The sequence below is a fragment of the Ranitomeya imitator genome, chromosome 1 (assembly GCF_032444005.1).
Source record: "Ranitomeya imitator isolate aRanImi1 chromosome 1, aRanImi1.pri, whole genome shotgun sequence".
In the NCBI taxonomy this organism is placed as follows: Eukaryota; Metazoa; Chordata; class Amphibia; order Anura; family Dendrobatidae; genus Ranitomeya; species Ranitomeya imitator.
In genome coordinates this window covers 816,793,053-816,806,201 of record NC_091282.1, presented here as the reverse complement: position 1 = coordinate 816,806,201, position 13,149 = coordinate 816,793,053, and the positions used below count along the sequence as shown (strand labels likewise).

Sequence of the window (13,149 nt, the reverse complement as noted above, 5' to 3'; positions counted from 1 at the left end):
TCTCACGGTGATGATGTCACCGCAGTTCAGCCCCGCTGTGAACGCAGCCTCAGTGATCTGCGGTAAACGCTGACGTCACCACTAATCACTGATGCTGCTTCACAGGTGCCGGTATGTGTGGTATTGAGGCGGCACATGGTTGCCACATGTTGCCGTAAGTATTACACACATGGACATCTCCGGTACCGGAAATATCAAGACGCGTCTATCAAGCCTACGGCTGTATCTTTTTTCTGTGATCCTTTCTGAAGTATATTTGGATGCAGTCCCATCAATAAAGGATACTATCTTGCTAGCAGTTCTGTGACTTCATCCTTTGTCATAACCACATGTTCAGGAACCAACTGAAAAAGGTTAAAGGACAGCATAAATGATAGTAGTGCTAGTGGCAATAACATACAACAATGTGCTCAACGGCCTTGAAGACAGAGGTTAATATAGAAATAAGTGACACAAATTCTTGTCTACTTAAACCTTAGTAAATCTGATCAGTTAATGGGGCCGAGACACGGTGGACAGATGTCAATGATACATAGGATAGGCGACGAATGTCTGATTTCTTCCACACAGGTCACCTATATTGAGGACAAGCCTGAATGAGGAGGCCCATGAGCATGCACCCTACCGTTCATCCTGAAATCTATAGCCTTGATGCAAACAGCAGACTACAACACACAGCTATGTCAGCCAAGAGATACGGAGTGGCAGGGAAGCATGCTCAACTGCAGCGCCATTCAAGATCCTCCTCACTAAATTTGTGCAGTAAGTAGTAATAAAGGCTCAGTAACCCTGTTTGAGTGATTTGTAGGGGTCCGGGTTGATCTGACTTTTTTGAGGTGCTTCCATAAAAGGATATTATGTCAAGTCAGGCAGACATCAAGCCAATGTACTACTGGCTATTTGACCAGAAGATTAGCCATACAAATTGGATATCATGAACATGTGCGCTAGTGATGAGCGAGCGTTATCCGAGCATGCTTGGACCTTATCAGAGTATCGTGGGGGCTTGAGTAATATGTTCCAGTGCCCTCGGCTGCATGATTTGCGACTGTTAGACAGCCACAACACATGCAGGGATTGCCGACTGCCCGTTTGTTAGGGAATCCCCGCATATGCTGCGTCTGTCTAACAGTTGTGAACGCTTTTTAGAAGGCAGTATACCTGTTGCACAGTCCACTATAAAAACTGACCTCCATCTTTATTATCTTCAGTCTTTCGATAGCTTTCTGAACTTACCTCATGCTCTGTGATGTTTATCAGAAGCTCCTGTTGCAGGAACTGCTCAAGGATGTATTTGGGAGCCATATCCACGAGAGACTAAATGCATAAAAGATTAACATAGATTTAGTGAGATACGCACATGGTAACGCGCTTGGCCAGTAATACATGATAAAACGGGATTTCTCGTCACCATTACATCTATAACCTGCAGTAATAATAACAACCGAGAAGCACCTGCTTAGCAGACGGAGTCATTCCTTGCTGCACCACAATGATGGCTCTGGTGATGTTCTCTTCCTGCATCCTCTGGCAGTACATTTTGATGGTCTTTATTCCAACTTTTGGTTCCTCTGAAATGTAACAGAAATGGAGATTATATTTATTACTCAATACCTGTGATTACACATACACCCCCCCATTACATTTGGACTTACCAGGAAAAAATACGAACATCTGATCAGTGGGATCATCGTTGTGAGCCACCAACACAGTAAGATCAGTTCGCCGGGGTCGACCCTCACTTGGCTTGTCACCAAACTGCGCCTTGAATTCATCTAATGTCTGGTCCAATTCATCTTGTGTCACAAGGTAACCTCGGTCATGGCACAACTGAGCGAAAACAATGAAAAAGCTAAATGGCAACATAGGTTTTTGTGCCATTATTCCCCATTTTTAATAAAGGGCTACTTAGCAAATAAATAACCAGTACAAATTTAACCTTGTCAAAAGTTTCATATGCTGAACGCCAAGGCTTTGTATATACATCAGCTTTTCACAACAAATCATTCTACGAGTAAATTAAAGTGAACCGTGCAAAAATAAAAATAAGAACTATTCTGGTTCTGCTGTCTATAAGTTCATTCTACCTCCTAAAAAAACGAAACAAGGTTCGGCTCACATTTATCCTGTGCTCTTAGCTGAGCGCTTACATCAGGGTTTTGGTTTAACTACCAAAAACGACGAAACCCAGAGAGAACCACTCACTTATAAGGAACATGAAGTCACTTTGGACTGGTCTGTGTTCCAGTAGTGTCCCATCATTTTAGGCGTCTTTTTAGCGCACAAATGTGGGCGACCACAGATCTGTGAACATCTAAAAAGATGGATTCCACCAAAAGAGATGCCAAACAGAGTACAAAGGGTCTCCATCTGCCTCATTATGGTGAGTGATTCTGTTGGGGGTTTTGACTGGATTGCATTTTTATGGGATTTACACAGAAACCCCGTCATAAGTGCTCAGTGTAGAACACAAGAATGTGATCCAGCCTTATTCTGGTAGTAATCAAAAAATATTATGTACCGAAAATGATACCAATAAAACCCTAATTTATTTAGCACAAAAACATTATCCACTCAGGTCCATCATCTGTCACTGGAACTATAGGGGGCTCCCACGTTACTGGTAGAACAGACTCTGGAAAAGCACCATGGCTCCCACCCCCTCAAATAAAATCCAGCGAATTCTGCACTCCCAAATCCAAATTTTCCCCTTGCTGAGCCCCACTGTGCCTACTCTACAGTATGCAGCTACATGTTTGGTATTATTGTAAGAGAGAAGGCATTTAATTTTACTGGTGTGTATAACCAGAAGCACAAGCTGGGCAAAATGTGTGGGGGTGCAACAATATATGGGGGCTCTACACTGTATAGCAGTGTTCCCCAAGTTCGGTCCTCAAGAGCCAACAACGGGTCATGTTTTCAGGATTTCCTTAGTATTGCCCAGGTGAGAATTCCATCATCTAGACAGGCAACAATTCCATCACCTGAGCCATTCTAAGGAAATCCTGAAAGCACGACCTGTTGGTGGCTCTTGAGGACTATAGTTGGGGAACACTGCTGTATAGACACAAAATGCATGGGTACTGGACTGGTAGAATTGCAATTCTCCAGAAAAAAAGCCTGGCGTGGATATTACAAAATAGTCACTCAGAAGACTTATTTTCTCCTATTACCCCATGTGGAAACACCAAGGTTACTTACCGGTAGCCGTTTTTTCCGGAGCCCATGACGGCACACCTGAGAGAGGGGATCCGCCCAGTCAGGACAGGAAACCCTACTGAAAATAAAAGGGCGGTACCTCTGTCACTTCAGTTGGTTTTCAGAGCATGAGAGGCCCCCCTGGTTAGTACACATGGCAAATCCATCACCACATCATATGAACTAAAAACACCCAAAACTATAGTGCACACCGTAAAGGTGATAAAGGGGTGGGGGATATACAGGTGCTGTCATGGGTTACAGAAAAACTGGCTACCGGTAAGTAACCTTGGTGTTTTCCCTTCCCTCATGACGGCACACCTGAGAGACTTTTGTAGAATGAAACCTTAGGGAGGGACCACCGCTTGCAGCACCCTTCTACCAAAGGTTAGGTCAGCAGAGGAGGATAGATCTAGCCGGTAGTGTTTGAAGAAAGTTGAGGGTGAGGATCAGGTAGCGGCCTTGCAAATTTGATCAATTGATACCTCAGCCTTTTCTGCCCAGGAGGTAGCCACGGCTCTGGTGGAATGAGCCTTGATGCCTTCAGGAACCGGAGTGCCATTCGCAGAGTAGAAAAGACTAATGGCCTCCCTGATCCATCTAGCAATGGTACATTTAGCTACCCCGCACCCTTTTTTACTACCCTGTAAGGCTACAAATAGGGTTTGGTCTTTCCTCCACTGACTAGTCATAGACATGCATTGTAACATAGATCTTCTTACATCTAACATATGGAACTTTTTTTCCCCCGGATTTCTAGGATTACTACAAAATGAGGGTAAAGTAATTTCCTGACTCCTGTGGAATTTTAGGACCACCTTGGGGAGATACGCCGGGTCTGGTCTTAGAACTATCATGTCGTCAAAAACCTGATTATAAGGAGGGCATATCGACAGAGCCTGTAAATCACCCACCCTACGGGCCGATGTCAAGGCTACCAGTAGAACGGTTTTCAGGGTGAGTAATTTAGGCGACAACTCCTGCAAAGGCTTAAAAGGGTCTTTGGTTAAGGCTTCTAAGACTAAATTTAGATCCCAAGGAGGGATTTTTGGAATAACAACCAGCCTAGGCCTGCCACAGGATTTTAGGAATCTGGAAACCCACCTATTTGATGCTAGGTTGCAGTTGTATAGGGCTCCCAAGGCTGAAACTTGAACCTTAAGGGTGCTAGTCGCTAACCCAAGTTGCAATCCTGCCTGCAGAAATTCTAGGATAGGTCCCACTGGAGCTACCTCCCCCAAAGGTTCACCCAGGAAGTTAAGAGACTTTTTCCATGTCCTACCATAATCCTAGATGTTATAGGTTTTCTGCTTTTCAATAGGGTGGAGATTAACCCTGTTGAAAATCCCTGGCGACTCGGTAACGCCCTCTCAAATTCCAGGCTGCCAGATGGAAGCCCTTCACCTGAGAGTGGGTAACTGGCCCCTGGGTTAGCAGGTCCGGAATTACTGGCAGAATCCATGGGTCTGTTACTGACATCTGCCTTAGAAGGGAGAACCATGGCCTCCTTGGTCAAAATGGAGCTATGAGGATTATTTTTGCTCGATCCTCCCTGATCTTCCGGGCCACAGCTGGAATCATCACTATCGGGGGGAATGCGTAGGCCAGAGAAAACTTCCAGGGTATCAGTAGGGCATCTACTGCGAAAGGATGTTCTCTTGGATTTAAGGAGCAGAACTTCTTGACTTTTCTGTTGTGTGGGTTGGCAAACAAGTCTATTTCTGGAGTGCCAGAGGCTTGAACTATTTGACGGAACACCTGGGGTTTTAGAGACCATTCCCCTGTCTCAAGCCTCTGCGACTCAGGAAGTCTGCGTGCGGGTTCTCGACGCCCCTGATGTGTAGTGCAGTCAGGGATGACAAGTGTTGTTCTGCCAGCTGAAAGAGTCTATGAGGCCTCTAGACCTCGCCCCCCCGATGACTGATATAAGCCACCACCTCTTGATTGTACGTCATGATTCGAGTATGGCGGCCCCGGAGCAAGGGGAGAAAATGTCTCAAGGCCTTTTCCACTGCCCATAGTTCTTTTCGTTTGAACCATGATTCCTTTCTAGCAAGGACCAGGTTCCTTGTACTGAGTGAGACTTCAGATGAGCCCCCAACCTATACCACTTGCGTCGGTCGTGATGGTGTCTTCGACCCCCACCGTCAGATGATCCTTCACAGTCCACCAAACTAGGAAATCTCTTGCACCCAAGGAAAGACCTAGATTTCCTTCTAAATGCCCTCTTAACAGTTTTTGAGCTAACAGAACTTCCCACTGCAAATGTCTCAGGTGGAATTGTGCCCATCCTACTGCCGGAATGCATGACGTTAGTGAGCCTAGCAGTGACATCGCCTTTCTTAGAGTCATTGCTGGTTGATGTATTGCTGTACCAGCCAGGTTTATTATTTTAAAATCAAGTAATACCTGCGCTGAGTAACAAAAAATCCTCTGAACCACACAATCTATGTTATCCAAAAAAGAATTTTTATAGGTAACTATACCAGAATAATAAGAGCATAACCGCGGTGTGGATAAATATCCTATTTCATGAGGTACCAGCAACGTTTTTGGTTATCAAGTGGGTAAATATAACAAATTGTTACCTTTGAGTAGTCAGTGGAGTTAACCGGCTCCTTGTGATGGTCTTACTGAACCATATCCATTGCATCCGTAGTATACAAGAAACTGGCAAGCTTCCTATAATTGTCCTATTAGGCTATGTCCACTGCGGTTTTTGTCTTCAGATGAAGCCGCTCTGGGTTCTCAGGGAAGAAGGAACACGGTAGTTCCGAAACGCGTAGGATTTGGTCCTCGCTGCTCTCCTTAGCCTAGTCACGTGTTTACTCACGTGATCGTGACGTCACGGAAGGTCCTGCTTCGGCAGAGGACCCAGCGGCTACTCCAGCGCTCACTAGTCCCAAGTGGGGAGCGTGCTTTGAGCGTTCTGCCGCCGGCCGGGGCAGCGCACAGAGCGGCTCCACCTGAAGATCCACACCGGAACTACGGACGCAGCGGACAAAACCCAGAGCGGCTTCATCTGAAGACAAAAACCGCAGTGGACATAGCCTAATAAGACAATTATAGGAAGCTTGCCAGTTTCTTGTATACTACGGACGCAATGGATATGGTTCAGTAAGACCATCACAAGGAGCCGGTTAACTCCACTGACTACTCAAAGGTAACAATTTGTTATATTTACCCACTTGATAACCAAAAACGTTGCTGGTACCTCATGAAATAGGATATTTATCCAGACCGCGGTTATGCTCTTGTTATTCTAGTATAGTTACCTATAAAAATTCTTTTTTGGATAACATAGATTGTGTGGTTCAGAGGATTTTTTGTTACTCAGCGCAGGTATTACTTGATTTTTATTTTTATAGATTACGATACAAAAATGTGGAATTGTATCATTACTTGCTGCCGAGTTTCTTAAGGGTTGAAGCGCTACTGGTCTTTTTTATAGAAACAAGGTTTATTATTTTGGCTACTTTGTTCTCTGGAAGGAGGCAGAGCTGCCGCTAGGAGTCCAGAATTAATCCTAGGAAGGACTGTACTTTTACTGGCATTAATTTTAATTTGGGGGCATTTATTATCCATCCCAGCTCTATTAGAGTTGATGTTACCACTGTTACTTGATGGGTGCAGTGGGTCTGTGACCTTCCTACTACAAGGAAATCGTCCAGGTATGGGATAATCACTACATCCTGGGATCGGAGGTATGACATTACTTCCACCATTACTTTGGTGAAGAGCCTGGGAGCTGTAGACAGGCCGAATGGAAGGGCTGTATATTGGTAATGTTTTATCTGATTTTGTATATAGAGAGCCACTCAAGTATTTCCGATATTCCTGATGTATTGGGATATGGTAATACACATCTTTTAGGTCTATTACTGCCATGAAGCAGTGTAGGAAAAGAAGTTTTGTGGTTGTGTTGATAAGACTCCATCTTGAAGGAGTAGTTCTCTACAGATTGATTGAGCTCCCTTAGGTTGACTATAGTTCTGCAAGAGCCATCCGGTTTTTGAATCAAAAAGAGGGGGGAGTAAAACCCCTTTCCTACCTCCCGAGCCGGGACTCCCTGAAGAGCATTTTTGTGAACGAGTCCCAACACTTAAGTCTCCAGGGCAGATTGCTCCTGCTGGGACCTCCTTCGGGGTGTTATTATGAAATTTTGTCTGGGTGGACGGATGAATTTTATTTTTAGGCCGTCTTTGATAATATTTAAAACCCAGGCGCTGGGGGAGATGTTTATCCAGGCCGGGAAAAAGTGGGAGAGCCTTCTCCCCCACCTCTGATGTAATGTCATTGGGGGTGATTTTTTTGCTGATGTAGAGGGCCCTTTGAACATATAGCCTGATCCTCTTATCTTTAAAGTCCCAATTTCTCCTCTCCCCTGGGGGCGACCTCTGTTAAATCTTCTCTTCCAAAAGAAAGGTTTCTTGCGATCTTTAGGGAGACTGGGAAAGACTTTCTTTTTATCTCCTGCATGCTCCAAGATTTCTTCTAGTTTTTTGCCAAAAAGCAGTTGACCGTCACGTCTGCAATGTCTGTCTAGATGGTAAATCCCCAGGACAACCCTTGAGCCATAGGGCTCTACGCGCCGCATTGGACAAGCCCGCTGCTCTAGCTGTTAATCTTGCAGAATCTGCGGAAGCGTCTACCAAAAAAGCTGCTGCTCCTTGCAATAAGGATATGTTCGCAAGGATGTCGTCTCTAGGTAATTTGTCCTTTAACTGATCCTCTATCTGTTGTAGCCAGACTAAAGGTACCGTCACATTCAGCGATATAGACAACGAGCCGATCGCTGCAGCGTCGCTGTTTAGGTCGCTGTAGAGACGTCAAACACAGCAACTCCAGAACGATGCAGGAGCGATCCTGTGACGTAACAGCGACTCACTTATCGTTGTAGCTGGTCGTTAGCTCCATGTAAAACATTGCTGGCATCATTGCTTTTGATGTCAAACATGACGATACACGCCGACCTGACGACCAAATAAAGTTCGGGACTTCTAGCTCCGACCAGCGATGTCACAGCGGGATCCAGATCGCTGCTGCGTGTCAAACACAACGAGATCGCTATCCAGGACGCTGCAACGTCACGGATCGTTGTCGTTCTCATTGTAAAGTTGCTGAGTGTGAAGGTACCTTAAGAGCACGGGCCGTACATGTCCCAGCTATTGCTGGTTTCAGGCCCCCTGCCGAGGCTTCCAAGATATGTCTCAAAACTATCTGCTTTTTTATCAAGCGGGTCTTTTAGAACACCCGAATCTTCTGAAGGAAGAAATGATTTTTTTTTTTTAAAGATTTGGCTACAGCACCGTCAATTTTAGGGATTTTCTCTCAGGATTCAGAGTCTTTTTCCTCAAAAGGATATGGCTAGGCTAGCGTATGCGCTAAACGGATTGCACTAACGGAATGCGCTAACGCAATGCCCAAAAAGGGATTGCGTTTGGCGATCCTGCTAGCGCAGATGCCCTGCAAGCAGCGTTCGAGGTCCGTCCGAAAATAACGGGACATCGCCAAAAATGGCATACGTTAACGATCCGTTAGCACATTGCGGTCAATGGGTGCGCTAACGGATCCGTTACATAGCGTTAATTTCACCAATTTCGCCATGTAACGGATTCCGTTAGCGGACACCCACTAACGCAATGTGAACCCAGCCCATCTCCTTTTGGATGAAGAAGGCAAAGCACCCATTTTTTCACGTTTCTTCCATTCTTTTTCAATCAATGCGTTGATTTTCGCATTGACCGGAAACGTACGTTTCTTTTTCTCTTCTAAGCCACCAAACATGACGTCTTCTAGAGACCTAGGTGTCTTCTCCTCCTTAACCTTCGTCCGGCTGAGTAGGTACAATTGTAACTATTCAGTTTTAAAATTGCAATAACTTTTTTTTTTCGAAAAGCTGTAGAGGGCTGAAATTTCGTGACATCTCTGAAGTTTTGGTCCAGAATATATCGGCCAAATTTCAATAAAATATATATGAAGGTACAATTGTACCTCTGCAGCCTGGTAACGTTGTAAAATTATGCAGCCTGACGAAGGTTAAAGCCCATTGCAGACCTAACTGTTTTAACTAATTTCTCTACGTCCTCAGTTGGAAAACATGGACGACCGCCTGTATCACTGTCTGAGGAGGAATCTGACGACTGGATAGAGGAGGAGGAGGTAGAGGGAGACCGGGATGATTTATGACTCTTCTGTCTCTGAGAGGCATCCAAATCCGTAGACACCTTGCGGTTTTTCCTCCCTGTTTTTTTAAGGGCTAGTTTTAAGGAGTCTTTTATTTCTGCCTGTATTATGGCTTTAAGGCTAGTGGCGAAATGAGGGGTCTCTTCCTGTATGGTTTTATTAATGTAGTCAGTGCAGAGGTCCTTCTGCCACTGAACTGCAAGCGGGTCTTTACAAAGGGCACACTCTCGGTTCTTTGTTTTACCGCTAGACTTCCTCGACCCCTAGTGATCAAACAGAAAAAATGGACCCAGTTACCATAAGGGTGACATTCACGTAGATCACTCACCACCGCTGACAGTCAAGGGTACCGGTTTCGGAGGCTGGACAGATGCACGTGCAGCGTCCCTTCTGGACGCCGAAGAGTCTTGCCGGACAGGACGACTGCTGCTCCTACCTCTTGAGCAGCTGCTTATCCTCTGGTGGCTCGGCAAGGCATCTGGTGAGAGCTCCTGATGCGGCTGGTGCTGCTGTGACGGCGGCGGCTGCTGCTGCTCCTGTTGCCCCACTTCCATGGTGAAGTTTTTGGGCATTAGTGTGTCTTCTGTGGTCATCCCCCTTTTATAGGGGATCCACTGCACTTCCTGCCTCTCCGGTGCCCAGTGGTGGCCCCTCCCCTCCTCTGCCGCCGTTGTCTATTCCTCACCGGCCGGCGTTTTCTTCATGGGAGCCGCCATCTTGGATCCAGCACCCACCCCCCGACGTCACGCCCACTCCCAGCGTGCCTTGCGCGTGACGTCAGATGCGTGACCCGGAAGTGGCCGCTCACCAGGATTCCGGCAGAGGGGGGAGAGCGGCGCAGCAGCCACGGAAGAAGCCCCGAACCTCCGACCGTGCTGCATCGACGCCCGCTCGGACACAGAGCCCCGGAGGACCCGTGGACGGCGCTTCCAGTACCCGAGGACCCACACACACGCACTGCCTGTTCTTCCACACCGGGATGGGTAGAGGGTGAGTAGACGATATCTTCCGCCGTATTCAGCAAGAGGGTCCCTCTCAGGACAGGAAACCCAACTGAAGCGACAGAGAGGTACCGCCCTTTTATTTTCAGTAGGGTTTCCTGTCCTTGACTGGGCAGATCCCCTCTCTCAGGTGTGCCGTCATGGGGGAAGGGAAAATTATAAATTTGGGGATAAAACAGTATTTTAGTTTGAGAAATGTATTTTTTTTCACATATAAATGTTATAAAGTTTTGTGAATCATCTGTAGGTTAAAAATGCTCAGTACACCCCTAGATGAATTCTTTGACTGGTCTAGTTTCCAAAATGGGGTCACTTGAAGGGGGTCTCTGCTGTTTTGGCATGTCAGGGGGCTCTGCAAATGAAACACGGCACTCACAATCTATTCCAGCCAAATTTACGTTCCTATAATCAAATAGCTCTCTTGCCCTTCATAGCCCTACCATTCACTCAAACAGTAGTTTTTGATCACGTATGGGGTATCTGTGTACAGATGAAATTGCGTAACACATTATGGGGTCTGTTTTCACTATTATCCATTTTGAAAATTACGAATTTGGGGCCAAAACAACATTTTGGCAGAAAAAACGTAATGTCTGCAGCCCCTAGGGCCAATCGATTATATGGGTAAGCCTTATACCATAAGGGTATGTGCACACGATGCAGATTTAGTGCATGTTCACACGTTCCTGATTTCCATCCTTTTTTTTTCAGGACTTTTTTAAAAAACTGCAGCTCTTGGCAGAAAACGCAGGTCCTTTTTTTGGTCCTTTTTTGATGCGTTTTTTGATCCTTTTTTTTATGCAGTTTTCTATGCAGTTAAAATGGCTGAAAATACCCTAACCCTACCCCTAACTGTACCCCTACCCTACCCCTAACCCTATTCTAACCTTAGTGGAAAAAAAAAAAAATTCTTAATTTTTTTTTATTGTCCCTACCTATGGGGGTGACAAAGGGGGGGGGGGGGTGTCATTTACTATTTTTTTTATTTTGATCACTGAGATAGGTTATATCTCAGTAATCAAAATGCACTTTGGAACGAATCTGCCGGCCGGCAGATTCGGCGGGCGCACTGCGCATGCGCCCGCCATTTTGCAAGATGGCGGCGCCCAGGGAGAAGACGGCCGGACTGACACCGGGACGCCGGGTAAGTATAAGGGGGGGGAGATTAGGGCACGGGGGGGGGGGGGGCATCGGAGCACAGGGGGGGGGCATCGGAGCACGGGGCGGTGGGATTGGAGCACGGGGGGGCGGGATCGGAGCACGGGGGGGCAGCCACACTCCGCCCACGCACTTCCGCCCGCTTCCCCGCACTTCCTGCTGCAGCGGTTCGGCACCACAAACCGCAGTAAAACCCGCAGATATTTTTTTCATCTGCGGGTTTTACTGCGGGTTTGACCTCACAATGGAGGTCAATGGGTGCAGAACCGCTGCGGCTCCGAAAAAAGAAGTGACATGGTACTTCTTTTTTCCCGCAGCTATTCAGCGCGTTTTTTTTTTTTTGATTTTCCGCATTGTGGGCACAGCAGTTCCTGTTTTCCATAGGGTACAATGTAATGTACCCTGCATGGAAAACAGCTGCGGACCCGCAGCGGGAAAATCGCGGCAATTCCGCATGAAAAAAAGGATCGTGTGAACATGGCCCTAGTGCAGAACTGCAGCAGATTTTTCTGCAGCAGAAACGCTGCAGAACTGCACTGTGATTTACAGTACAATGTAAATCAATGTGAAAAAAAAAAAAGCTGTGCACATGGTGCAGAAAAATCTGCGCAGAAACGCTGCAGATTTCAAAGAAGTGCATGTCACTTCTTTTGTGCAGTTCTGCAGCGTTTCTGCACCTCTCCATATAGAAATCCACAGTGGTAAAATCTGCACAAAAAAAACGCACCTGCGGATTCTGCCAGGAGATGCAGATTTAGTGCAGAAAATTCTGCACCACATTTCCTACGTGTGCACATAGCCTAATACAGTAGGTGATTATTTCCCATAATAATGGTCAGTTTAAGGCTACGTTCACACTAGCGTTGTGCGCCGCTGCGTTTTTCGACGCGTGCGTCGTTTTTTGACGAAAATCGGACGCAAGAAAAATGCAACTTGTTGCGTTTTCTTGGTCCGACGCTAGCGTCAAAAAAGACGCACGTGTCGGAAAACGCAACAAGCAAAAACGCATGCGTCCCCCATGTTAAACATAGGGGCGCATGACGCGTGCATCGCCGCTGCGTCGCCCGACGCTAGCGCGACGCACACTAGCCGAACGCTAGTGTGAACGTAGCCTTAGAGAATTATGCACATCCTTACGCTAAACTCTGGTAGGAATAGTATGTGAACACTGTTCATTTACTCTGGTGCCATCTTGTGGCTATACTATATTACTGCCTCTCTTTATCTTTGCCTGAATTGGGACTGATCTCATCTATATTCCTTCTACTGACTATGTATAGGGATAGGGATAAACTTTCGGCTTCTCCTTTATCTTTCCATTGTCCATATTATTGTCCTTGGTGATGTCCCAGTCTCAGCATTGTCCTACTATTTGTACTGTGTAATTGTATGTTACGGTCTGTCCAATGGTATACATATACCTTTTGCCTTTCTGAGATTTGTAATAAAATTTAATTTTTTTATCTTTAAAATTTAATAATGGCTGATATTTCAGTGCTGTCCATTTTGGGGGGACGGTCATTACTCCATTATATTGCAGAATAGTGATTTGGGGTTTTGCATTCTTTTGAGGGATTACGGTCCCTGTACACAACCTTGGTTTCGG

General features: G+C 46.1%; 1 protein-coding gene across 1 annotated transcript in view; it reads right to left on the bottom strand.

Moving 5' to 3' along the window:
• Positions 1 to 13,149, bottom strand: part of POLR2E (RNA polymerase II, I and III subunit E) — a 34,070-nt gene that overhangs the window by 16,615 nt on the left and 4,306 nt on the right. Inside the window, exons 2-5 of the mRNA XM_069739953.1 lie at positions 1,656 to 1,830; positions 1,456 to 1,571; positions 1,237 to 1,317; positions 286 to 344 (exon numbers count right to left, since the gene is read on the bottom strand). Coding sequence (XP_069596054.1) covers positions 286 to 344; positions 1,237 to 1,317; positions 1,456 to 1,571; positions 1,656 to 1,830 — 431 coding nt within the window. The remainder of the gene's footprint in view (positions 1 to 285; positions 345 to 1,236; positions 1,318 to 1,455; positions 1,572 to 1,655; positions 1,831 to 13,149) is intronic.